The following is a 27,753-nucleotide window of genomic DNA, read 5'->3' as shown; positions in this document are numbered from 1 at the left end:
CCAAGCAAGCAGCGATTTCCAAGGCAAACACAGGAAGCAGAATGGCTCAGCGCCCTAAATCCACAAATTTGCGGAGTGGATCAGCTGTGGCCTTGGCCCGCTGGGCTCTTAACTCAAGACTGTCCCAGCCGGTCTGCGCAGGTAAGTGGCGACGGCTGGCCAGCCTTCCGGGTTAGCGGATCAGGTGCGAGGGCGAGGTCGACCCACTACCCTCCGGCACGCGCTCCCGTCCTGCCCCGCGGCTCTTCATTGAGGAGCCCCCAGTGCGATCACGTGAAAGGGGCGTGTGGGTCTCGTGACGTCACGCTGCCTCGGCCAATCGGAGCTTCTGTTTATGTAGGGCCGTCCGACTCCTCGGGACTCGGGCTGCGCAGTCTGGCGGAGGTCGCTGAACCGGGCACGCCGCCGGGAGCGTTAGCCCGTGGCCTTCCTGCAGCTGCGGCTCCGCCCGCTCCCCCGGCGTCCCCTCTCGGCCCACGCCTTTGACTGTGGCGGGCTGCTGGCTTCGCGTCCCGCCTGTGCGCCCGGAGGACATGCAGAAGAGAGGATGAGCCAGAGGGACACGCTGGTGCATCTGTTTGCTGGGGGGTAGGTCGGTGGGGCGCGCGGGGTGGAGGCTGCGGGCGGAACCGCGGGCCCACGGAGGCCACGCCGGGCCTGGGCGGGGGCTGAGCGTGAGTCGCGGCCTAGCTTGTCGGTCCTGCGCGGCAGCCGAGGCGCATGGACACCGGCCTCGCGTAGGAGACTCGGCCTGGCGACAAAATGGGAGCCGCCTCGGCCTCCTGGACCCGCGCGCCTGGGCCTCACGTCGCCCACGTTCGCGGGCGACCTTGTTTCCGGCCGCCGCTGCGCGCTTGCTGCTGGCGGTTGTCGCAGCCGTCGGGGAAGGCGTTGTTGTGCTCTCTCACCCGCGGTACCTGGAGGTTATTTCCAGCCCTGGAAATTTTTTGTTTTCCCTAGCTTGTCTCGGCTGCGGGAGATGGTGCAAAGCCGTAATGGCTGTGAAGTCTTTTTCTCTTGTTAATTATTTTGAGGAAAACCAACCAGCCCTCTGTGCACTCGCCGCTTTGGAGAAGGGGTGGGTTGAGAGAAATCGTGTACTTAGATGAATATTTAACTATATATGTGCACAGGATTAGGATGGAGCCTGAAGTCTGGTTTGCTGATGCCACAGCCATTTTGCTGAGCCAACTTTGTTCCTCCATTCGATATGTTCCTTCCCAATTATTTAGATAAATAGAACGTTAGGACTTCTTATGATTATAACGTTGTCATAAAAACAGCTACGGTGAATTAACTTTCTAGTCTATATAGCAGAATAAAGTAGCATTTTCAAACCCCAAGGGCTTGATTTTGGATCAGTCACTTTAAGAATATCGAAGGAATACATTTCAAAGAATACATTTCTCTTCCCGGTTGTTTTCTTTGAGTTAATATATGGGGATTCTATTGCTAACAATGACAATACTTTCCTTAGTTGACACATATTTATTCCAGTACTTGTTAATTCACCAATTTTGAACCATCCACCACTCTGGCATTAAAACAATTGCTAATTTTGTGAAAACCAGTTTGCTTTTTCATGTTTCTGAAATGTTTGCTGCCAGAAAAGGGCTAATTAAATCTCTGCAGTAACTGAACTTTGCACATGCTAGGCAGGTTCTCCACAGGACAGGGCTCCATCCCCAGGCCTTTAAAACATTTTATTAAACTCTGTTTTCGGGGTGGGGGGAGGTAAGGGAAAGTAAAATGTATTGTCCTGAAGTTATTGGATTTCTACTTGTAATAGATCTTCTAGTTACACCTGCAAGTTAAAAAACCATAGATATTTTAATAGACAAAACTCTTGTGTTCTACTTTCATGTTTTGCAATTTTTGTTAAAGGTAGAGTGCCCTTGTATATGAAATAAATGTTAGCACATATGCGTTACTTTTGCAGTTTGTCTAGGATCATCACTTTGTGTTTATTAATACTTATGAATCTAGGCCATTCTGTTTAGTTTTTTGGTGTTGAGAGCTAGAATGGAGGATTTTTATGGGATCCAAAAATACCAGTTTGTTCCCTCCTTTCCAAAGGAGTCTAGTATGTGCGCAGTAGAATGTTAAATGAAACCAGATTCAGGGTTTTGCCTTGTAAATTCCCTTCTTTTGCATTTCATCTCAATTTCATATTTGTATATAGTGATTGCCAAAGTGATTTAACATACACTCTTCACAGAAACATCAGTGATGGGTGAAAGCAAAGGTTATTTTGACTATTCTCCAGTACTTAAATCCTGTTCTGGCAGTGTTGTATGTAATAAACATGTATCATTTCAAAGCAGGCTATGTTGGAAATGTTAATTGCAGATGTCTAATTTATATATCAAATTTGCTTGTTTTGGCAGTAATTTAGTGTGTTCTCCATAAATGCAAGGTTTGTTTGTCGTGATTGTATGTACACTAGGAATTGTAAACTCTATTTTACTATACAGAAGAGGCGTGTCTTTGTAGACTATGTCTGGGCTTCTTCACATGGTGTTCTTTGGATTACACTCAGCATAGCTTAAAAGAACCAAGAATAGCCTTTCAGAGTGACATTTATTCTTTTTGGTTTTTACGAGACAGGGTTTCTCTGTATTGTTTTGGAGGCTGTGGGTCCAGCCTGGCCTTGAACTCACAGAGATCCGCCTGCCTCTGCCTCCCCAGCCCTGGGATTAAAGGCGTGCACTGCCACCGCCCTGCGACATTTATTCTTAGGCAAGGGTTTTCTTAACATGGGAGCCTTTGAGTTCCTTTCCTGATAATATACTCAAGTGTGCACATCAGGATCCCAGAAGATTTTTACTAGGGGCTGTATTGTTAAATAGGAACATTTGAAACAGGCTAGCCCTGGACCTTGGTTCTAAATGACACACTCACGTGCATGACTCGTGCTTTCTTTAAGGCACCCTTTGATCTCATTATGCTTTTGCCAGAGTTAATATTCAGAATTTGTAAGGTCCTTCGTTGGGTTAATTGAGTTACAGAGACATGGTAGCTTGCAAAAAAAGAGAATGTTAAGTAAGGTTTAGTTTTCGATATACTTCAGATGCTGTGTGTCTGTATATAGACATAAAGTAGTATAAAGACAATTTTATCAAGTTATTTTATAATTTATTACATCATTTAGTGAGTAATATTGTGATTTTTTTGTTGTTGTTGTTGTGAAATTATTTCACTTGGCTCCTTTTAAGATCAGGCCAGAAGTAGAATACTTATTTAATAATGCTTATTTTTATTATGCTGTGTCCATAATTTTTTACTATTTCTATTTCCTCTGTCTTCTGTTTTTCCTGTGGGGTTTTTGTTTTGAGGTGTGTGTGTGTGTGTGTGTGAGAGAGAGAGAATTGATTTAAGAGTGACTTGAAAGATGGCTCAGTGGTTAAGAACCTTTGTTATTCTTAGAGAGGACCCAATTTTGGTTTGATTCTTAGTACTCATATGGTGATTCACAACCCCAGTTCTAGGAGATCTAACAGGCACACATACACACACATGAAGTAAAATAAACCTTAAAATTAATGTATGCATATTTGGGTATATGTATGTGCACCACATGTGTACAGGAACCCACGCAGGCCAATCAAAAGATATCAGATTTTCTGGAATTGGAGAAATACATGGTTTTGAGCCGCCATGTAAGTGCTGAAATTGAACCATGTCCGCAGTTCCATCTTTTGGGCTGCTATAACAAAATACCATAAATCAGATGGCATCTAAAAAGCTAACATTTATTTGCTCCATTTATTTGCCTTGAAAGTTCTGGTGATGGTGATGGCAAATTGCATGCCTGCTTGGTGAGGGCCTGCTTCCTCAGACTGCATTCTCATTCTGTCCTCAAATGGTAGAAGGGTCTAGCTAGCAGCACTCTTCATGAAATAAAGCTCTGTCTCAGTATCTAGCCACTTCCCCAAAGCCCAGAGCCCTTTTCTCGGTGCTGTACCATTTAGGGGGTAGAATTCAAACCTATGAATTCTGGGATGGGGGGTGGAGGAGTCTTAAACATTGAGATATATTCCCCTGTGAGAATTTCATTCTAATGGATTAGAAAACTAAGGGAAGTTGCTTATTCTGACAGTATTTTGTTAAACGGTTTCCCTGTAGTGGATTAGTGTAGCACATCGATGGGGGGGGCGGGGCAGTAGCAACTCCTTTGGATTCCCAAGGACCCTTCTGATGGTCTGAGGTTCTAAGTCATATTCACAAAAATGGTCTGACATTGTTTGCCTTTCACAAATGCATTGGCATTTGTGCTGGTAGTCTAAAGGCAAAGCTGTGTAAAGATAGTCTGCATCTAGGAGCAGGGGTTTTTGGGTTTTTACCAGTTTCACTTAAGAAAATGTTCACGAAAGGGGCTAGGGAGGGTCTGCTGCCCAAGTATGAGGACTTAAGAGTAGAAGAGCCAGATAAGCTTAGTGACACATGTCCTTGGTCCCAGCACTCAGGAGGCAGAGGCAGGTAGATCTGAGTTTGAGGTCAGTCTAGTCTATATAATGAGATCCTGTCTCAGAAAAGAAAAGAAACTAGAAGAACCAGAAAATGTGTTCTGAAACAGAATGAAGCCAGTATGCTGCAGCAAGGAAGAGAAGGTGAGCTTTGTAGTGTTGCTGTCATAATTATGTTTAAGAGTTCTTTGCCACTGGATCTGATCTGATTGGAGACCTTTTGTGGTTTTGATTAGGTGTTTACAGAACAAGGAGTTAAAAATTGTGATTGGAACAGTAAAGAGACAGGAAGAAAACAAATGGACAACTTTGAAATTTGATTTAAATTATAGTTTATGAGGGAAATTTACTTTTTCAAAATATCACATTCCTTCTGCATATTTTGTTTTCATGATGTTTTTAGTCCTTAGTCTGATACTATACAACTGTATCTTGATCTATGTGTTAGTGTCTTTCCACACTTCTGTTTATCTAACCAGTTGGCCAGCATTTTTCTGACTTTATTTTGCTCTAGCATTCAAAGTAAGAATAGTCTATTATTTTTTTCCTGCACCAGAAACAGCACACATACCTTAAATACCCCTTTATTTTCAACAGTTTATTTAGTTTTTCATGGTAATCTGTCACTGTGCTCAGTGTGTAGTATTGGTTAACAAAATAAGCTACAAAATAAAAAGTTGGTAAGAATTCTTTAACAAGGTTGACAGGATTTTAGAGATGCTTTTAGTGTTGTTTCTCATGAAATGGTGAATTACTTGGAGACAGAAAAATGGATCAACCTGTTAATTCTGCTTTTTGTTGTTGTTTGTTTGAGACAGGGTTTCTCTATATTGCTTTGGAGCCTGTCCTGGAACTTGCTCCATAGACCTGGTTGACCTCGAACTCTGCCTCCTGAGTACTGGGATGAAAGGTGTGCACCACCAAAGCCGGGCCTCATTTTGTTTTTATAAAGATAAAGTGCATTTGTCTGAGGAAATAGGTTTGTGTAAAGATAGGAAAGATGAATTCCCAAGCACCTTTTAAAATGTGCACATACCCAGATTTGTGGACCTAGGAAATACTTTGCAGTTAGGAATTTCCTTGCCTATCCAACAAATGTCCTTGCCCAGGCATGCTCAGAATCTGAAACTGAAGGTAAGCTATGTCTGACAGTCAGTCTTGGAATCTGTTCTATATTCCTCCCCTTCCTTCAACAGAATCTCGAAGGTTCTTAGGTTCCTATGCCCCTACTCCACCCCAATTTGGTTAGTAAAAGTTCTTTGTGGACAGCGGAACTGGTTCTAGTGGTGCAGCGGTTTAAGACTATATATGACCGTTTGTGTCTGCATACCTGGCAGACTCATGGGTCTTAGCAGCGTGGTTGGAATGGATCTGCTTGGTACTTCACTGCTAGTTAGTGAAAGCTTCTCCTTTGCCTTCCTCATCCCCTCACCCTCCACTTGTAATTCTTGTGCCTGTGGTGAACTTGTGTGGGAGAACACTTTAACTCCCGCTTTCTTACAAGATCTGTTTGCAGAATTTTTTCATATTCTGTGCTTTTAAACAGTCGTGGTTACACTGTGCTTAACTTACTCTAACGTGCCCACTTACTCCAGAGGTTGGTAAAAGTACTAAAGTAGTTGATGTTCATAAGTATACAAAAGCAACGCCTCAAAGTTGGGTAAACTTACTACACAAACACAAAATAGAAAAGTTTTAATTGTCATATAAAGTTGTTGAATTTAACAATGAATAGTCTAGATCAATGCATAGAATATATGATTGTCTTGTTTCTCTTAAGTAATCTTGGTTGTTTACTCCTTTAGTTCCTTTTTCCTCCCTGGTTCGTTCGTTCCTCCTCCCTTTCTTCCCTCTCTTCTCTCCCTTCCTCTTTCTGGGTGACTGTTTTGTTATGAAGGTCTGCAGCTCTTGGTCCCCTTGCCTTAGCCTCAAGAGTGCTAAATTAGAGGTTTGCACCACTCCCCACTAATTGCCTGTAAACTTTATTATTATGTGTATAGTGTTTTACCTGTCTGTATGTCTGTACACTCTGGGCATGTTGGGTACCCCTGGAGGCCATTGGATCTTCTAGAGCTGGCACGAGTTTTACTTAGTATTAATAAAAACCTGTAGAGTCAGATATTAGGGGGTGAAAACTGAAAGATGAGAGAAGCAGAGCCGCCAGCTGCTAGAGCTCTACAAAATCCTCCTCATGCCTATAGTCCTCTCTCCACCCAGCCATATCAAACTTTCTGTCTGTACAGACCTCCAGACCTCTATGATTAACTGATCTCCAGGCAAGCTTTGTTAAGAGTACAAACTAGATATCGCCACAGGTATTACATACTGTTGTGAACCTCGTTGTGGGTGCTGGGTACTGAACTCCTGTTCTCTGGAAGAGCAACCAGTGCTCATAACCTCTAAGCCATTGGTCCAGGTAGTTTGACTTAAAAAAAAAGCAATTGAGGTTACTTTGGATTTACCAAAGATAAAATGCCATTTTATAATTAAGTTAAACTCATAATCTAGAGATTTTTGATGCTATAATGAATTTTTAATGCTCCTTGGTCTCCAACTCAGCTGTTCTTTCCCTGGAATTGTCAGTGAAGAAGGCAGAGCAAATGAGTGATTGTTTGACAGAAATAACCTTACTTTGTAACTTTTAAATAGTAAAATACTCACATTAACTGATTAATTGGCAGCCACATCACTGGCCTGAGGGAATACTAAGGGCCTGCTTGAATGCACTGGGAGTGAGTGCTGAGAAGCGTGTGTATACAGCCAGGGATTATCTTGGACTTCTGGTTCTGTTTCTGCCTCCTAAGTGCTGAAACTACAAGCCTGTGCTGAGCACTTAAGAGGCAGAGATCTTTGACTTCCAGGCCAGCCAGGGCTATGAGAGACCTTGTCTCAAAAGCAATTTTTTTGAAAATAGATGCATATGATAAGAGCAAAGAAAAGCTGCTGAAAGATAATGGAACCAGCTCCTCTCCATGCTCACTTCACCCTTACTTAGGAGTGGATGTCTGTGTCCAGCTCTTTATTTTTTTTTTTTTTTTATACAATTCTAATTGATTTTGTTGTTTTGTTTTTCAAGACATGGTTTCTCTGTTTTGTTTTGGAGGCTGTCCTGGAACTCTCTCTGTAGACCAGGCTGGCCTCGAACTCACAGAGATTCACCTGCCTTTGCCTCCCAAATGCTGGGATTAAAGGCATGAGCCACCAACGCTCTGAGCTCTAATTGATTTTGTAAAATCACTATATGATATTCTGGTAAATGGGAATTTAGTTTAGTGTACCACTTTCCATTCCTCCTTCATTTCTATCTTTTCATTGTGGTTAGTTATAGTACAGTTTTTAGTAAAAATTAAGTCAGCTTACCTTTTTTTCTTTTGTTTGGCTCAGTGGTTACCTCTTGTAAGAGCAAGGGTAAGTTGTTTCTTATGCTTATCTTCTCTTTCTCACTGAGTATAATTGCATTTATATACTTTTCCTTAATTATATGAGCACTCATACTTTGTATGTGATTCTTTTGTTGTTTCCTTGGCATGATTTTGAGGCAGGGTTTTATATAGCAAAGGATAGCTTTGAACTCCTGATCCTGCCTTGGCTTCCCATGCGCTAGAGTTGTAGATGTAAGTCCCACACCTGGCCACTGTTTTCTATGGTTAAATACATTAGTTTTATTAGCTTCCTTTTAGAGATTTTTGTCCTGAGTTCTCATATGATTAGCTATAAGTTTGGCGCTTACTTTCTTACCTCCCCCCAAAAAAGTGTGTGCGGGGTATTTTGTTCCTATATCCAGTTTCTATTGTTTGTAGAATGCTTCATTATAGAGAAAAATAAAGTGTAGGTCATTCTCTCTCATGTGTCAGTATGCTTTGTCCTTCATGATAGTTTAGCTTTGTTTAGGATTCTAGAGGTTAATTTGTGGTTATTGAGAAGTCTTTGTGATATTTTCTCCTTTTTGTGTTATCTTCTGTTCACTCTGGGCATGGAAGTCTTTCTTGTCTGCAATTGAAAAGATTGCAATAATGTATCTGCATCCAGTGCCATTTGTTAAACTTGAACTCTGATTGTTTAGCTCATCAGGGAATTAGACTCCTGTTCTCTCCATCCCTCCCTCCTTCTCTCCCTCTCTCCCTCCCTCTCCCTCTCCCATCTAGCTATTGGTATGTCCCTACCTAGCCTTCCCTCGACTTTTTGAGAGCTGGGATTATAGATATAAACTACTGTGTGCTATGTCCTTCCTGCTCTTGTATTCAAAGAGAATAATTGGTTAGGTTAAATCCTTTTTTTTCTAACCAGTTTAAATAATACATTTTGTTAAAAGTTTTTATTTTGTTACTCTGATGCTCAATCTTTATATTAAAAGGCTTTTGTTTATTTTTTTCACTTAATTCTATCTGTCCTGCACATTTGGAAGTAAGAGATAGTGACTGAAACTATGTTTTGTAGTAAAGTCCTTCTGATTGTTGGGAGCAATTAAAATGAGTATGATTATCCATACGTAATTTGTATCTGCCCTACTGCTCAGAATTATTTGAGTTTTTTGTTTGTTTGTTTGTTTGTTTTTCCAGACAGGGTTTCTCTGTATTGTTTAGGAGGCTATCCTGGAACTCGGTCTGTAGACCAGGCTGGCCTTGAACTCACAGAGATCCACCTGGCTCTGCCTCCGAGTGCTGGGATTAAAGGCGTGTGCCACCAACACTTGGCTATTTCTGAGATCTTAAAGGGTTAGAAATTTGAAAGGTGGATATGTTTCAAACACAGGTGTAGATTTCAACAGCGCTACAAATAACACCTGAGCAAGGAGTGCTAATCAGCTCTTAAAGCCTTCATTCAGTTTGTCAATCATTTTAGTAACAGCTATCACTGGAAATCTTCCTTTACCCAGTTGTGTGCAAATTAATAAACTCAGTTTTAATTTTTGTTTGGTTTTATTTATTTTTTCACAAACTTCTGATATGATGTGAGGGTAGGTCTACCAGTTACAGCATGTCTGGGTGCTTTCCATGGTTCTCTCAGCTCTTTAGTGACCAAAAGTATTCATTTTCAGTCAAGTAAGTAAAACGTTCAAAAACGTCTTCAGATTTTTAAATTTTAGTAAGGTTGTGCAGCACCTTTGGATTAGAGCCGTGGGTAAGCACATGTATGTTCTCATTGGCTGATTAGATGCCTAAATTCTGATCTTCTTGGATTTTTTTGTAGATGTGGTGGTACAGTGGGAGCTATTCTGACATGTCCACTGGAAGTTGTCAAAACACGGTTACAGTCATCTTCTATGACACTTTATGTCTCTGAAGTTCAGCTGAACACCATGGCTGGAGCCAGTGTCAACCGAGTAATGTCCCCTGGACCTCTGCATTGCCTAAAGTGAGCAAAGCATTCCTGGATTTTGTTGTTGCTGCTGCTGCTGCTTATCTTAGTGTTTCCAACATGCTTAGTTTTTTCTTCTACATTTAAAAGTGACATAAGTTACTATGAGTCGTACTTATGAGTGGTAACAGGCCATAATGGAGTAGAACAATTATAAAGATTATGTTTAATGGAATATTTCCAAATTGAATCTATTTAGAATATTTTTTTCTAAACTTATCCATTGGGTTTCTTTTCTAAAGATGTTATAGGTATTTTTGTTTTATTTGTTTCCAGGCAAGGTCTCACTGTGTAGCCCTGACTGGTCTGGAATTCAGTATCCAGAACAGGCCTCCTTCCATGCCACCATACCCAGATGGCTGTTCTATTTAGTTTTGAAATGAAGGTAGCGTTGGTGCTACTATTGTGTTTTTAATGTTCATATATGTGCACAGGTACCTGCATCTAGTTGTTGACAGTCTGTTTTCTTTTACAAAATATACAGCTTCGGCTTGAAACAGTTATCCCAAATTAAAATCTCTGTGTGTTGACATTTTCTGATGATTGGAAAAAGATTGGCATGTTTATTACTAGGCTTAATTAAGTTGCTTTCAAACTTATTTAAGACTGGCTCTGGTGGCACACACCTTTAATCCCAGCACTTGGGAGGCAGAAGCAAGCAGCTCTCTTGAGTTTGAGGCTAGCCTGGTCTACAGAGCAAGTCCCAGGACATCCAAGGCTACATAGAGAAACCCTGTCTCGAAAAACAGAACAAAACTTACTCAGATCAGTTTCTATGTGCTTAGATTTGTATTAGAGCTCAATGCCTGTGTGTCTGCCTTATCTCACTTGAAACTGTTTGAACTTAGTTTAGTAGTATTTGTTTTGTAGTAGCAAATGAACTCATCCAGTGTATTGACATTTGCTACAAAAAGATTGCATCACACTTTTTTCAACATGAACCTAAGTACATGAAAGTACTTTTAACACTATTGAATTAAAATGTTGTAATTACAGAAAAGCACTGATTGATGTGGGAAATGTTTCTCTTTTGTTTTTTAATTAGAAAGAGCACGCTAGAAGAGAACATCAGATCCCATGGGGCTACAGTTGTAGTTGTTCTGGTTTTCAGTAATTTTGCTTTTCCTTCATCGTAAGAACTTTCCATTTTTTTTTTTATTATTAGGGGTGTTTGAGACAAAACATCATATAATTCTGAATGACCTTGGATTTTATGTAGACTGGGCTGGCCTCAAACAGATTCACCTGCTTTTGCCTCCTCGGTAATAGGATTAAAGGCATGCACCACCACTACCACCATTTCCTCGGTTTTCATGCACTATTTTATTCTGTTTGTAAATTAATTTATTTAATTACTAGAGCACTCAATAGATGAATACTCTTTTGTTTTCTTACCCTAAAACTGGAATGGGTGATTACTTTTTCATAGTTGTTTTCTCCACCAATAGACTTCAGAGAAAAGTCTTTCCTTGAGCTCATACCTTTAATTAACTATTACATTCATCTGCACTTGATCTACCTGTTTCTTAGCTCTAAAGTTTTCTTTGCTTTTTATTTATTTGTTTATTTATTGTTCCAAATCAGTTCTAATTAGACTGGCCTGAACTGCTTCAGCCTCAGCCTCCCAAATGCGGGATTATAGGCATCTGTCACACATCTGGCTTCTACATTAAAATATTCCTGTCCCTTCTCACCTCTGCACCTCTAGACTCACTCCCTTTTTCTTTTGGCGATAAATATCCTGAACAATATTTGTTTATTGTAACCTATTAAATTATTTGTCTTAATATGCTATTCAGCAAAGTTTTCTTTTTTGGTTTTTTCAAGATAGGGTTTCTCTGTGTAGTCCTGGGTGTCCTGGGGCTTCCTGTGTAGATCAGGCTGGCCTTAAACTCACAGAAGTCTTAGCAAAATTTTCAGTGTCAGGGACTACATCTTTTCCTTTCTTTTTATCTAGTCGTAAGCTCTTTATATATTAAGTTCTTAATATAGTAATTGTTAACTGATTGGAAACTCACCAAGCATTCTAGTAACCCAGAGGGTGTTAGGTTAATAGATTTTGCCATAGCGTCTCACTGGAGCTGTTGATTGACATCATACTTCAGCACTTGGGGTATTTTCCAGGATTATGTAAAGATTTCAAGGACTGGACTGCTGCCCAGTGGTAGAGGGTTTGTCTTCTGTGTATGAATTTGATCCCCAGTACCAGATAAAACCTTGAAAGCAGGAAGCTCTTGGGATTTAGTTTGCTGACACAAGAGAAAGCAAGTCAGTGTCACAATATATATATACATATATATGTATATATATATTTGTAATGTGTACTTTTTTCACAGCTGCCTGGGTCCCGCCACTGTCTTAGCCCCCAAATAACACACTAAGACACTATATTAACGGCTGTTGGCCGTTTGTTATGGCTTTTTTAATGGCTAGCTCTAACTTAATTATTAACCCATAATTACTAATATTGTTTTGGAGCCTATCCTGGAACTCGATCTCTGTAGACCAGGCTAGCCTCGAATTCACAGAGGTCCGCCTGCTTCTGCCTCCCAAGTGCTGCGATTAAAGGCTTGAACCACCAAAGCTATAAGGTCTTAGTTTACCGAGAACGCCAGACTTTGCATTCTCTCCTCCCAGGATTACATGGTAACTCTCCTCTCTTGACTACATTTCCCAGAATCCTCCTGACTCCTGGTCCCACCTATCTTGCATTCCTATTGGCCAACAGTGCTTTATTCATCAGCATATACATAGAAGGACTTCCCCCATCATATTTCTTAATCTTTTCTGTCACTTTGAGACAGGGACTCAAAGCCCAGTCTGACTTGAAACTCACTCAAATTTAGGCTGGTCCTCTTACCTCAGTCTCCCAGTGTTAGGAGTACAAGCATGAGTCTGCATACCTCAACAAAACTATTTTTTAAAAATTTTGTGCATGTCAGCCGGGCGTTGGTGGCGCATGCCTTTAATCCCAGCACTCGGGAGGCAGAGGCAGGCGGATCTCTGTGAGTTCGAGGCCAGGCTAGACCGACAGCCTCCAAAACAGAGAAACCCTGTCTCGTAAAAAACCAAAAAAAAAAAATTATTTTGTGCATGTGTATATGGCTTACATCCTTGGCACAGCATACATGGAGGGGGGAGAAAACCAATTGTGTGGATCAGTTTTCCTTCAAACATTCGGTGAGTTCCAGGAATCCAAATCAGATCTTAGACTGAGTGACATGTGCCTTTACACTGAGCCATTTGCCAGCATTTTAGAAAAGAATATGTACAAAGTTTTATTGTCCCTAGTAAATCATTTGAATTCTTCAGTACTTTTTCCTGTGCCCCCCAGTGTTTTTATGAGTAATGAAAATGGATCAGAAAGATACATTATAAACAGGAGATAAATTGGCTTTGCTCTAAGATATTAGTAAAGGACAATTGAAGAATATTTTCTAATAATTTGTTTTTCTCTTTTCAGAGTTATCCTGGAAAAAGAGGGTCCTCGCTCATTGTTTAGAGGATTAGGCCCCAATTTAGTGGGAGTGGCCCCCTCCAGGTAAAAAAACAAACAAAAAGGCTAAGTAAAATTATGGCAGTCTTTATTTCAAGGTAATCTGGATATAATCATTTGTAGATACAGTTAAATTTATAAATGCAACTTTCATTATTCATGGGAAGGTTGTTTGAGAGTTCTGGTGTTAATTAGAAGGAATCTACACAGAAAAGCTTGATTTGGGAACTAACAAGTTCATTGTACTAAGGAATGTTTCATGTTGTAAGGGAGGTGTAATGTTTGCTTTAAACTTTTAGTGCTCACACTTGGAAAATGAAATGTGGAATAAAATGGCTCTAAGTTTAAAACTATTCGTAGACCATTTCATATTTTAAATTGCTATGAATGGATCTGACATTTAAGGGGAGAATGCTTTATTCAAAACTATAAATTAAAATAACATCTTTGAGTTGGATTGAATAGGACCTATTAAACTAGTAATGCTTTCAAAATCTGAATTTTCTCATAACTAATGACTTGTCTATTACACTACCTTCTGAGGAAATGCTTATATTCTCTTTTGACCGTAGGAACTAGAGGAATTTTATACTTATGGGAAGGGCTGAGTATTTACCCAGGGCAAAAACTAAACTGATATGGGAATGGGTTGTTCTTATTTTTTTGTTTGAGACTGGGTTTCAAAATGTAGCCCTGGTTTACCTGTATATAAACCAGGTTGGCCTTGAAATCACAGAGATCCACCTCTAAGTGTAGGGATCAAGGATAAATCGATGTTTTATGATAAATTGTGGAAGTTATACTTTTATTTGACTGTGGTAACTTACATTTTTTTTAAAAAAAGTATTTAAAGAAAATAAAGGTTTTGATGTATGTGTGTGTAGGGGGGTATTATATGTTTTTGTTTTGAGAGAGTCTCACTGTGTAGTCCTGGCTAGCCTCATTTACCAACTTCCTGCCTCAGACACCGGAGTACTAGAATTATAGAGGTTCACCTGGCTATATACATAAGTGGTTTTTAAAAATATGTTTATTATGTATGAATGTTCTTCCTGCGTGCATGTATGTATACCATGTATACCTAGTCAGAAGATGGAATCATCCTCTGCTACTGGATTCTTCCATTGTAGAATGCGATACAAAAAAGGGTTCATATTTAGAATGTATATATGGACACCTAGTTATGTACTTTAAACCATATAGCCCATTCACATCTTGTTATTTACTGGATTTCACTTCTTTCATTTTAAGAAAGTATTCAGAGATTGCCTACACCTGTGATTGGGAGCTGAGCAACATTGTCTTGCACTCAGGACCAGTGTGGGTAGTGGTAGTGAGATGGCTCAGTGCATAAAGGAACTTGCATGCAAACCTGGTGACTTGAGCTCACCGCTCAGAGCCAACAGTGGAAGGAAAGAATGGACTCCTAGAGTTGTTCCCTGACCTCCACCTGCACACAGAAGCATACACACAGACACGCAATGAAAATAAATGAAAATGTGTAGGTTTATTTTTGAAAGTTGTATGTGTGCATATGTTGGTATGTTGGAGTCCAGAAGAGGGCACCAGCTCTCTCAGAGCTGAAGTTAGAGGCAATTGTATGACTCTTAGCATAAGTGCTGGAAACCCAACTGAGATCCTCTCCAAGAGTGGTATACGCTCTTAACCACTGAGCCATCTCTGAGTACCTAAAAAATACAACTTTTCTGGAAACACCATGACTGATATTTTATCTTTTTTGAGTATGTGTGTCTGTATATATACAGATGCCTGTGGAGGCCAAAAAGAGGAGTTAGCTTCCCTGGATCTGGAGTTGCACTCCTCGTTGGGGTGGGTGCTGGGAACCAAATGTAGGACTTATAGTAGAACAGCAAGTGTTCTTAACATCTGAGTCCTCTGTCCAGTTCCTATTGTAACTGTTTTGCAACAGTTACAAACATTCCCAAACATTTACCTTTTGTAGTTAAGGAAGTTTTTGTTTTTGTTTGAGACAGGGTAGTATGGTATAGCGAGGCTGGCCTCAAACTCAAAATGCTGCTTCTGCATCTGGGATGCTGGGATTACAGTCATACACAGCAATTCCACAAAGATACGTTATTTTAGAATAACTACCTAAGTAGGATTTCTGGATAAAGGGAGCTAAATGCATTGAAAAGTACAACGTGGTAGTTTGTCCTCTGAAGAGGCACATCATGATCTTGTTTTTATTTTCATATAGTGAACTCATTGCGTTTAAGCCACATATGGCCCACTTTTTTTTTTTTTTTGAGACAGGTTTTCTCTGTATTGCCTTGGAGGCCTGGAACCCGCTCTGTAGACCAGGCTGGCCTTGAACTCAACAGAGATCCACCTGCCTCTGCCTCCCAAGTGCTGGGATTAAAGGCATGCGACACCAACACCCGGCCCCGGCTCTGTTCCATCTTTTTTGGTTTTACGAGACAGGGTTTCTCTGTATTGTTTTAGAGGCTGTCAGTCCAGCCCGTCCTCAAACTCACAGAGATCTGCCTGCCTCTGCCTCTGCCTCCCGAGTACTGGGATTAAATGCATGCGACACCAACACCCGGCTTCTGTTCCCATCTTTTTAGTACTTAATAAATGTGCTAAAATTTTTCTTTTAGGATTTTGACATGTATTTATTTTTGTGTAATTATATTCTTTTTATTATAATGTTTAATTTTTATATTTCCTTTATGTATATGCATACCTATTTTCTCATTAAAATTTCTTCTGTGATTCCTTCTTGGAAATGAGTTTATTCTTCATATTTTGGAATTGTGTATCCTAAGAGGGTTTTTTTGTTGTTGTTGTGTTCCTCATAAATAGAATGATTTGTTTCAAATTGTTGGACAACCCCCTTTTTTTGAAACAGGCTTTCACTTAGGTCAGGTTGTCCTTGTACTTATGATCCTCTTGCCTTAGCCTGCTGTCTGCTAAGATTGCAGATGAAAGCCACATGCCTGGCCCCTTTTTTCTTAAACACAATTTTTAAAAATACAGTCATGGAAGCTGGAGAGATGATGGTTTAGTGGTTAAGAGCATTTGCTGCTTAGAAAGGACCTGAATTCAGTTCCCAATACCCTAATAGAGGCTCACAACATCTATAATTCCAGTCCAAAGGATCTGACACCGTCTTCTGGTCTCCATGGGCTCTGCATACACCTGGTACACTTACATGAAGGCAGAATACTCAATACAATCAGAAGGAAAAGGAGTAATGAAACTATCTCCATTATCAGTTATTGGTCTACTTGTTACTGGTCTGTAAACCAGCATTGTTGAGAAATAATGCATTGTTTGATTCAACAAGCCAACAATTCAGTACTTCAAAGACTAAACGAGTATTTCCACACATTGCAAAAACATAATGTGACCTGATGAACCTGATCACATTTGTTAAAATTTCTTTGTCTTAATACTGTGGGCAAAAGGAATAAAGGGGATAAAGACTTGGGTGGGATCTTCAGTACTAAAAAAGTAGAACATATAAACCTATTTTGTGTATGTTTATAGTGTAGAATATACTACAGAATCACAAAGCTGTCCATCAGACTGGTTAGATCACCTCTACCTCTAAAATTATTCCCCTAACTCATTTTAAGTAGACTGGCTCAGAAGTGCAAACACACAGCCTCACTGGTGCATAGAGCCTCCAGTTACCAGGATGTTATCACGCACGTTGTCAGTATTGAGCCCAGCTTGGGAGCCATGAGAATGGTTATCAGGAACTATACATTGGAGTTTTGACTTTTCTAAAGTACAAAACGTGCTCTTTGTGGAGAAAAATGGGTAAATCTGATGTTACATTGAATATGACTGAGACTTTATTTCTCTATTCTAAAATTATGAAGATTTATGCTTTATTAATTTATTTTTTTATTTTTAGAGCAATATACTTTGCTGCTTATTCAAACTGCAAGGAAAAGTTGAATGGTGTTTTTGATCCTGATTCCACCCAAGTACACATGATTTCAGCTGCAATGGCAGGTATGAATATTTAATAGTAAAACTTGTGAAACATGGAGATGTTAATATTTTATAATGACTTTATCAAATTAAGATGGTTAGTGTGCTTTTTAATAGTTAGAATCTACAAAGAATGATTTTTTGTTCATTTAAATAAAATATTTGGTATACGTAAAATCTGTTATAAGTTATATCTTTATAATTAAGAGTTTAAGTGGCAGACTGTATGTGGTATATTTATTTTGCTATGTACTACCTAATATTTAATGCATTCATGCTTTTAAGAGTCCAGCCATAATCCCACTGGAATCAAAGCTGCCACTTGCTCTCCTCAGTTTCCATTAGTGCCTTCCTGCTGCATGTTTCGGCTTCTGTCTGAAACGTGCCGCCTGTACTTGGTAAAGTATTCATGTCTCTGCTCAGATGCTACAGCTTTTGTGATGTTTGTTATGACCCAGTGACTATAATTTGTGTGTGTGTAAGACTAATCTAGACTACATACTCGACCTGAACTTTAGCTTGTGTAGAAATTTTTCCCCAGGAACTTAATTTCATGACGAGTATGATTTGGTATCAGAACCACCCTTACAGGGCTTTGCACTACCTTCTAAGGGTAAGTGGTAGACATTAGTTTGCCATTCTGGTTCTGGAATCATTTGCTGCCATGCATGTTGGACAAAGCCTTGAATATTAGTTCCAATTTTCTGAGAATTATTTAATCTATTTATTTCCATATTCTTTAACTTTGTAAAGAAAACTATAACTTTTATCAGCTGTTGATCAATAAATTGACTTCCCAGTGTGTGCTTACTAAGTGCTTTAAACTACTGGTCATTTTCTATTTAGAGTAGTTTAATTTAAACAATATATTTAACCAAGTGTAAGTTTGAAATAATGATTTGTGGAAGATTGATAACCTTTTATATAATAAATCTAGCATATAGCTTACAAATTGTTTTCAAGACTTTTTATATTTTCGATTGATGACTAATTGATTGACATTTTGAAGCTGGAAGGGCCAGTGTATCATTTGCCAGTCTGGAAATGTTGGTTTCTGGAAGTTTTTGTGACCTTATCATTGGAATAACAGGATTGATCTGGATAGATCGGGTTTTGAGATTAGTTCTTAGTGTAATAGTATTACCTAGTTACAAACTAGATTTTTTCTTTTTCCTAGATAGGGTTTCTCTGTATTGCTTTGGAGCCTGTCCTGGAACTCACTTTGTATACCAGGCTGGCCCTGAACTCAGAGATCCACCTGCCTCTGCCTCCCAAGTGCTGAAATTAAAGGAGTGCGCCACCAACGCCCAACCCAAACTAGAATTTTTTAATTGTACTATTTGTGCATGTTTTCCTCTCATGGGTTTGACTAGGTATAGGTGAAAGTTGGGCCAATTTGTTATAAACCCAGTAACCATTGCATTAGGTTAGTGATATAGTTCTAGATTTTCAGCATTTGTGGGGTTGGGGGAGGGGGCTTCTTTGTCCAGGAAATTGAAAGGAAATGTTAATGTTACTTTAAAAAATGGAAATCAAAAGATTAGATAATCAATCATTTCAGTGTTAACAGTGTTTATTATGGACTCAATATTGCACATTTAGAGGTTCAAAGTATCTAAATTCTTACCAGAACATCTTATTTTATTAGGACAGCTTACCAAAATTGTTATTTTTGTATCACGTTGCAAAGTAAGTCAGTAAAATGTCTTTAAAATACTTTACTCAAATGTGTAACATCTTCATTAATGCTATTTCCCAAACTTGAATTTCTTCAGTTTTGAAGTAAATTGATAAGCATGCATATTCAGACACTTACTGTGTAATTTGAAAATATTTTTTCATTTGTTTGCAGTTACATTGTCCTGAAAATTATGCCTTCAGCATTTCCTTGCACTGTTTGTTAGCATTAACATCTAGCTTTGCAGGTTTTTGTCTGTAGCTACATGGCTGGTGAAACAGAATGGTCCAGTACAGATTAAGGTAGCTTTTTGACCCCTTTATTATTAAAATAATCTGCACCAGATTGCTCTGGATTTTCTTCAGGGTGTATTTTTTAACATCAAAGAATTTAGAGGTATAAAGTACTTAAAGATAAGTTCTGTGAAAAAGATTTTAATTGAATTAAAAAATGCTAACCTTGTCACCTTAGTAGCAAAAATACATTAAAAGAAGCAGTTAGCCATTATTGCCTGGGGATTCCCGCACCAGTCAGCACACACAGCTTCTCTTCTGCTTCATTTTGCGGGTTGTCTGAATCTACTGAAACATGTAATTTAAACATTAAACTTAGTTAAAAATGCAAATAAAGAGAGTCGGGTTTTGCAGTGTTTTAAGTGACCACACCTAAAATGTATGTTTTTGTTTACTGAAACATTTTCTGGTTACAAAGCTATTTAATCCAAGTAATCCTGATTGGTTTTGTGTTTTACCTATCCCTTTCCCCCTTACACATGACTTTTGACACCATTTACTGGCGCTATTGAGGTTCTGTTTTGTGTCTGTTTTGTTGAGGTAATCTTGAGTAGACTTCTGAAATACCATGACACCTGTTATTCTGCCAAAATCTATTTAAGTTTCTTCTTTATTTACAGTAATAACCAATTTTTAAAAAGTTACCTGACACTTATTTTTTATTTGTGACATAAGTATAAAGGAAATCAATTTCTATTTTTCCTGTGTATCCATGGTTAGTGTGAAATTTCTAACTTGTCAATAAATATAACATTTAATGTTGTCAGTATATATCTAGTGAGTAGTATATACTTACAGAATACAATTTTTTGATTTTTTGTTTTCAAGAACACATTTTTTTCAAGGTATTTTTTTCTATGATTTTAATTTCATTATTTAAATGTGAGGTTAGGTGTTTTTTTTCCTCCTTAACTATAAAGTTTTCCTTACAGTATTCAGCCAAGTGCATGGTTGGACAACTGCTTTGTATGCTTGTTTGTGAACATTTTTCCTGTTTTCTGTTTTTTAGAACACAAGAATTAATACAAAATAATCCAAAATATTCCATAAGTATGGATGTGCAATATTACTGCTAGAGTCAAAAGGTGACAGGTACTTTTGATAGCACTGTGTTCTTTATTAGTTATACAAAGTTCCAGACTTTAATATTCTCTTGGGGCTCTTATTTCTGTTTGTTTGGTTGGTTTTAAATCACTAGATAATCTTTTTATTAAAGAACAAATAAAAGTATTTGCAGCTCTTTTCATGGTAGATAACAGTGGTAGGAAATGGAATGTAGAATCCCTTCTAAACTTTTATTAGATTGCCCCTTGACAAGGTTAGCATTTTTTCTCTAAGACAAAGTTGATCATCTTTTTGGGTAAGTATTTGGACTCTGAATCTGCTGAAGATGGTGGGATTGTCAGTACTCTATGCATTTTATAATAAAACACAAGGCCCATTCTGATATTCTTCTAACTTAAAAATTTCAAAAAAAAAAAGATCTCACAGTAAATATTTCTTAAATCCTTCCAGTGGGATTCAGTTTGTACACGTGTATCTGATGAGGTCACTGCTTGTTGTTATGATACAGAAAAGCCTGTGTCTATTTTAGGCATTTACTGTACATTTCTCCCGAGAAAAGAGTGAGATCGTGTCATCTCATGCTCCCCATCCGCAGGTCACTTCCTGTAGAAATATGGACTAACTTAAACCTCGTGAGTACTGATCTGAGCATCTCTTGCAGCCTCTAGTATAAGAAACACACCCTGGGATTTTAATAGCTGTGGAATAAGTAGAAGGTGGGACATGGATTTGTGTGCATTGCTGAGTATTTCATAAAGATTTAGCTCTGGTCCCTTTGTTATCCTTCTAGAAGGAAGCATAGGGTACTTTCAGTTACCATGTAAGCCTGGGGTCTTCAGCTTGGCCATAATAGCCTTGACCTCCACAGAATGACAACAGTGTACATTAATACATTAGAGAGAGCTGTAGTTGGTAATATGCTGTCCTACATCTGTTACATAGTAGTAGATACAGTGCTTTTCCACTCCAGTCTATTGATACTTGAATTACTTGATTACTGCCGTTCTTTGAAAAGACTGGTGTCTCTACTTTCTAAGAAGTGCAGGCTATAGTGAATGAGATCTTAGCTGTTTTAGTATAGTTTTAAATTTTAAAAATAGTTTTGATACTTTTCTCTTAGGCTGTATATGCATTGTACTTTCAGAATTAAATTGAAATAAATTCTGAAATATAATACTACAGACACCACTCAATTTTAGCAGTTTCTGTAGGTGGGATTTGTTGGTTTTTAATTGACATATTATCAAGTGAAGTTTATTTGATTCATAACTTAGATTTGTATTTGTAAAACACTGACACTACTAACTAAATGCCTGTATTGGCACTTTGCCTTAGCTGATTCTGGAACAATATAGATTTCTTAGTCTAGAAGTGACTTCAACATTATACTCTTCAGTTGGTTTTCGTGTTTTATTGGGTGTTCTGAATACATTAGTCTTTTATCAAAATGTAACAAAACTAAAAATGCCAAAAAGTGATAGGTAATTGCTAAACCCCTTGACCAACCATGCCCAGTATCTGTGTGTGTTTGTCGTAAATGTAGGAAGAAGACATGTTTAGTTGTGGCCGACCACAAACTGCCTTACCACATAATTTTGTTAATAGTAAAATTTGGTTTTATTCCATTTGTTTCATTTCTTGGGTTAATAGATTATATTTTTCAGATTTAATTAGTCTAATAATGTCTATTCGCTATTTCAAGTAATTTTGGTTTAAGAGAAAGTATTACTGTGAAACTCAAGAACCAGTTAGCAATTTTTTAAAAGGACCAACAGCTAAAAACCAGTAGCTGATACCTAGATAGATTGTTTATCCAAACCAGTAGTAGTTTGCTGATTGGCTGGTTGTCTGTACTGAAAACTGGTGCCATTTCCTAGAAAAGTTAAGCCAGAACATCCACAGTAAGCATAGCTTCCAGCAATACCAAGTACAAAATAACATTCTCTCACTTACCTAAATCTTCATGTTGGCCTGGTACATACTGTATCTGGAAATGAATTTTAGTTAAGTGAGAAATAGCTGCTGTTTGCTTTCTGACCTCGTTTGTTTACGAGAAGTTTCAAAGTTACCATTTGAGTCTTAAAAGTTCTGTATTCTGAGTAAAATTTTAAAATATTTTTACATGCACTGTTTCTATCCTAAAGTGAAGAATTTTTGTGACTTAGAATAAGGACAGAAACTTGAACTAAAAGTTTTATTTTAAACTTAAAATTGATGATAATCTTTTCAGAAAAGTTGAATGAAAATTTTTAACGGCAATTGGATAGCTTTATTCTTAGCTTAAGGATTTCTCCCTTATGCCTCCTAAATTTTCATAAGAAGACAAGTTATTTTTCCTAGGAATTATTTAAATTATTGTGAATAATGGATAATTGTGGATTTATGCTGCTCCCCATTATTTCACTTAGAAACTCTTCATCTTTCTGTGAAACCCCTAACTGCCATAAATATTTAGGAGATACAATTCTTGTCTAGTAAGAGTCAGGGTTGGGGATGTGGCTTTGTAGTTAGATCACTTGCCTAGCAGCTATGAGACCCTTATTTCAGTGCCCAGCAACAAGGAGTCACTTAGTGTTTTGACGTGTGTTGATTTCTGATAATACATAATTTTAACTTCTCAGTTAGAAAAATGTAGTTCAAAGGAAGAAAATAACAGTGTAAGTTCATTCTCAGACTTAACATGTAAGACAAACATTTAAACAAGTCTGAGAGTCATCTTTCTTTCACCAAGAATATAATCATAAGAAGAACCCCTCATTTAAAAAAGGTGTTTCTTGACGATCTGCTCCACATTTTAAATTATATTATGACCAGCTAATGCTGTCAATGTTATTGGTCTCATTCCTTTTTATGTATGTAGTATTAAAAGTGCTTAAGAAAAGCAAAAACTGTACTAGTCACAAAATTATAAAGTTAATAAACCAGACTTCATTTGTTAAATAAGTTTAATTGGGACACCCCTTTATGTGACATGTGGCTATTTCTACAGTGTTAGACAGGGAATAAAACAAGTAACATTTGAGTAAGTGATATCACAGAAGGGAAAAGAGCTTTATGAAACCAGATTTGGCTTTGTAAACAGTTGGGTAAAGTTATTTCACTTATGTAGCAGCTCCAAAAGCCAAGGAAAGTTTATGATTGATTCTACTAGCTTTTAAAGTAGTATTAAATATATCACAGCATTTTTGACCACATTAAATGTAATAAGTATAGTATATCTTTCTAAAAACAAACCACTTGACTTGATAGCATTTAATGGAAGGTATTAAAATAACTAAGTTCCTTATTTCCTCTGTGTGAGTTTTCAGTGAATTTAAAGGCCAGTTGAGTAAATGTAATTCTGTAAAGTTTGTATTATTGATCTTAAATGTAAAAGCGAAATAAATGCCCTGTTTGTATAGATGAAACATCTTCATAAATTCCTGACATTAAGATTGCATTTTCTATGTTGTTTTTCTAAAAGTAGGATGACACCAAGTAAGGATAATGCATGGTCCCAGAAACACACTGCTCTAGATAGCCTCATTTACTGTCTGAAACTGAGCCACAGCAGACTGCTGCTTTGCAGTAGTAGTCACCAGATGATACTGGAACGTTAGTGGAGGAGAGCTGCCTTCCGCCCCTACTGACTTTCTTCCCTATTTGTAAGAGCCAGAGGGAAATTTCCATTTTTGGCTTTTTGGACTTTTAAGTTTTTATTGTTTAATTGGATAACAAGTAGACCCCACCTATAACCCTAACAGAAACCTTAGCTCTGTGATAATACTTACTTTACAAATCTTTTCTGGTCCACAGACCTAAATATTAGTAAGTAGTGCCATTTGAATGTAGTGTGGCAGGTGATGTGACTTACCTCCAGACAGCTGTTTTAGAATGCATGCTTTTTAGCTCTTGAATACACAAATTTCTATTTGCTAGCTCGGCTTACAGAGTAGAGAGCACTCTGTTTTATGTAAGTTAGGACAACACTTGAGGTGAGATAAGACTGCTCCTGAGAGACTCTTCTAGGGAGGTCAGACTTGAGAATTGTTGTAGATGAACTGGTGTTCGAAGTGTAAAGCTTACTTCAGTTAATAGTTTAAACATTTGTAGACATTATCATTACTGTAAATTCATACAATGTAAAGATCCTTAGTGTGAAGAGTGTGGTTCCTTTCTACTGACATTCATTTTAAATATATTTGTTTAGGTTTTACTGCAATCACTGCAACAAACCCCATTTGGCTTATAAAGACCCGGTTACAGCTTGATGCAAGGTATGTTTTTATCGTTTTGGCTTGGCTTGGTTTGGTTTGGAGGCAGGGTCTTAGCGTAGCCCAGCAGGATCAGAGGCTGCACTCAGATGTGTGGCAATCTTCTTGCCTCAGCTTCCCAAGTGTTATACTCACAGGTGAGTCAACATAGCTTAATGTGTATTTATTCCTGAAAATAAAATAAGCTAACATAGATTTAGCCAGTTTTTAAATATAGATTTGTATCAGTAATGCCAACTTGCCTTACCTCATTTTAACCTGTTTATACATGAAAATGGAATGGCATCGTGACATTTCCACACGTGTACATGGTGCATTTCTTTCTTTTTTTTTTTTAAGATTTAGTTATTTATTACATATACATGCCAGAAGAGGGCACCAGATTGAATTATAGATGGTTGTGAGCCACCATATGGTTACTGGGAATTGGACTCAGGACCTCTGGTAGAGCAGTCCGTGCTCTTAACCTCTGAGCCATCTCTCCAGCCCCCGGTACATTTCTATCATAGTCACACACATCACTCTGCTACCCCATTCTCAGTGACCCCTACTTGTCAGCTAGTCCCCTTCTGCTTTTGTCTTTTTGTGTATGGGACTGTGAGCTTCTTTAGGATTATTTACAGGAGCCATGGGTAAGAATTTATTTACAGGAAACTGGGCCCCTTAAAATTCTTGCCCATCAACCTTTAACTGCATCTAAATCTTCAGGGAATAGTGGTATCCCCTGAATCCCCTTTCTTTCCCCAACAGTGTTGATTGACTATAGCCCAGTCTTGGGGACATCCTGTGCAGGTCATCACAACTGACATAACTGTAGGCGGATCATGACTGGATATCAGCATTCTCCACTTTCTCTTTCCTCTTGTTCTTACATTCTGTCCACCCCTCCTTCTGGCTGTGTTTGCTGAGTCTTGGAGGGGGTTATGTCCCATTTATAGCTGAGCATTCAGCAGTCATTTATTCTTGGTACTGGAGTCACTGCTCACCTTACAAAAAGAAACTGATGTCACCATCTGTCTGTGAACATGAACAGAATTATTTAGAAGGCAATTTGACAGGCATATTATGTCAATTTAGCAAAACACCAGTAGCTTCCCCACTTAGCAATGGGGTTTTCATCAGTTTTCAGAACTAAATGTGAGTCTTTCCTATGGAAGAAGCCTCACATCCAATCAGAAAGCAGTTGGCTATCCCCTAAAACAGACTTGTCAATATTGCACCAGTAGGTTCATCTTGTCTAGCCAGTCAATATTGCTGCACACAAGGTCCACAGCTGAGTAAAATCTGGTTGAAACTTTTTTCAATATATTATTTATTAGCTTATTTTTTACATTCCAATTCCACTTCCCCCTCCCTCCTCTCCTACTCTCCCCACTTCCCTCACATCCTACCTCCCATCTGCTCTTTGGAGAGGGTAAGGCCTCCCCTAGGAAGTCTGCTAAATCTGTCCTATCATCTCATTGAGGCAGGACCAAGGCCCCTCCCCACCCACCACACCCCTGTGCTAGACTGAGCAAGTTATCCTCCATATAGAATGGGCTCCACTAAGTCAGTTTGTGTGTTAGAGTTAGATCTTAGACCCACTGCCAGTGACCTCATATTGCACCAGTCCCGCACCATTGTTATCTATATCAAGGGAATCTAATTCGATCTTGTGCAGGTTCTCCATTTGTCAGACTGGAGCCATTAATCTTTCAATAGGTCAGGTCAGCTGATTCTGTGGGTTCCCCCATCATGGTCTTGACTCCTTTGTTCATATTATCACTTCTCCCTCACTTCAATTGTACTCCAGAACTTCTGCCCAATGGTTAGTTGTGGATTTCTGCATCTGCTTCCTGCTGTTTCTGGAAGAGGGTTCCAGCTCCTCTGGGGTTGTGGATTATAGGCTGGGTATCTTTTGCCTTATGTCTGGTGTCCACTTATGAATGAGTACACTACATAGGTTGTCTGGCTTGCATCTATCTGGTAACTTTTCAGGTAGACCTGGATGAAATTGAAAGCAGCTCAGTCATACTGCATACAAATATGCAGTGTCATAATTCATAGCTCCCTGGGTTGTTGATTTGTTTTTATTCATGGCTGTTTGGGTTTTTTGTTTTGGATTTTTGTGACAGAGTCTGTATTACATAGCTTTGGCTGGCCTGAAACTCAGTATGTAAAGGAGGCTGACCTAGAACTCAAAGATCCACCAGCCTCTGCCTCTCAGAGTGTTGGAATTAAAGGGGTATACCACCATGCCCGGCCCTCATTGTTTTTGTGCTACTAAATGCAAAGAAAATTGAGCATGATTATAATTGAATGGTCATAGTATAAGGGTTTGGGTTTTGATACTTTGAGTCAGCACCTGAGCATGAAGTTCTCCCACCTGAATCCCATTGAGGAACACGGGAGGCTGAAGAGTCTGTGTAGTATGTAATGAGATAATTACATGATATCCAGATGGGAAACCTAATAAATGCATACTTTGAAATTCTTAATGAATTAACATACATACATACATACATACATACATACATACATACATACAGTTAACTTTGATAAAAAAAAAATTCCAGTACTTAATGTCAGTAACATTTTCCCTTTTTTCCTTTCAGGAATCGTGGGGAAAAGCAAATGGGTGCTTTTGAATGTATTCGTAGAGTGTATCAGACAGATGGACTAAGAGGATTTTATAGGGGCATGTCTGCCTCCTATGCCGGCATATCAGAGACAGTTATCCATTTTGTTATTTATGAAAGTATAAAGCAAAAGCTACTAGAATGTAAGACTGCCTCTATGATGGAAAGTGATGAAGAGTCTGTGAAAGAAGCCTCAGATTTCGTGAGAATGATGCTAGCTGCTGCCACCTCAAAAACCTGTGCCACAACCATAGCATACCCGCATGGTAAGAGAGCAGCTGGGCAATAGAAGCGCATGTCCTTAACGGTGTTGCATATGTCATCATTTTGAAACCAGAAGCAAGAAGAAATGTAAAAATTTAATTTGCCCATGGGTACATCATAAAAAAGGCTTCAAATGGCAAGGATCCAAGCAGTTTTATGTTGGCACATGAAGCATGCCTACCAAAAAAACTCCGTGTTCATCTTTACTATATTTATGGATATTATTTATTCATCATTTGTATATATGCCCTTTCATCTGTTCAACAGATACTTTTTTTGGAGGGAGGGGATTTGGTTTT

General features: G+C 38.5%; 1 protein-coding gene across 1 annotated transcript in view; it reads left to right on the top strand.

Annotated features, from left to right (window-relative positions):
* Positions 1-361: 361 nt before the first annotated feature.
* Positions 362-27,753, top strand: part of Slc25a36 (solute carrier family 25 member 36) — a 32,717-nt gene continuing 5,325 nt past the window's right edge. Inside the window, exons 1-6 of the mRNA XM_040739541.1 lie at positions 362-588; positions 9,657-9,821; positions 13,288-13,365; positions 17,204-17,304; positions 24,509-24,575; positions 27,167-27,456. Of these exons, the coding sequence (XP_040595475.1) occupies positions 548-588; positions 9,657-9,821; positions 13,288-13,365; positions 17,204-17,304; positions 24,509-24,575; positions 27,167-27,456 (742 nt within the window). The 5' untranslated portion in view covers positions 362-547. The remainder of the gene's footprint in view (positions 589-9,656; positions 9,822-13,287; positions 13,366-17,203; positions 17,305-24,508; positions 24,576-27,166; positions 27,457-27,753) is intronic.

Source organism: Mesocricetus auratus, unplaced genomic scaffold (assembly GCF_017639785.1).
Source record: "Mesocricetus auratus isolate SY011 unplaced genomic scaffold, BCM_Maur_2.0 Super-Scaffold_100691, whole genome shotgun sequence".
NCBI classification, from domain to species: Eukaryota; Metazoa; Chordata; class Mammalia; order Rodentia; family Cricetidae; genus Mesocricetus; species Mesocricetus auratus.
Note: the sequence above shows the minus strand (reverse complement) of the source record. Positions and strands in the feature narration are given on the sequence as shown.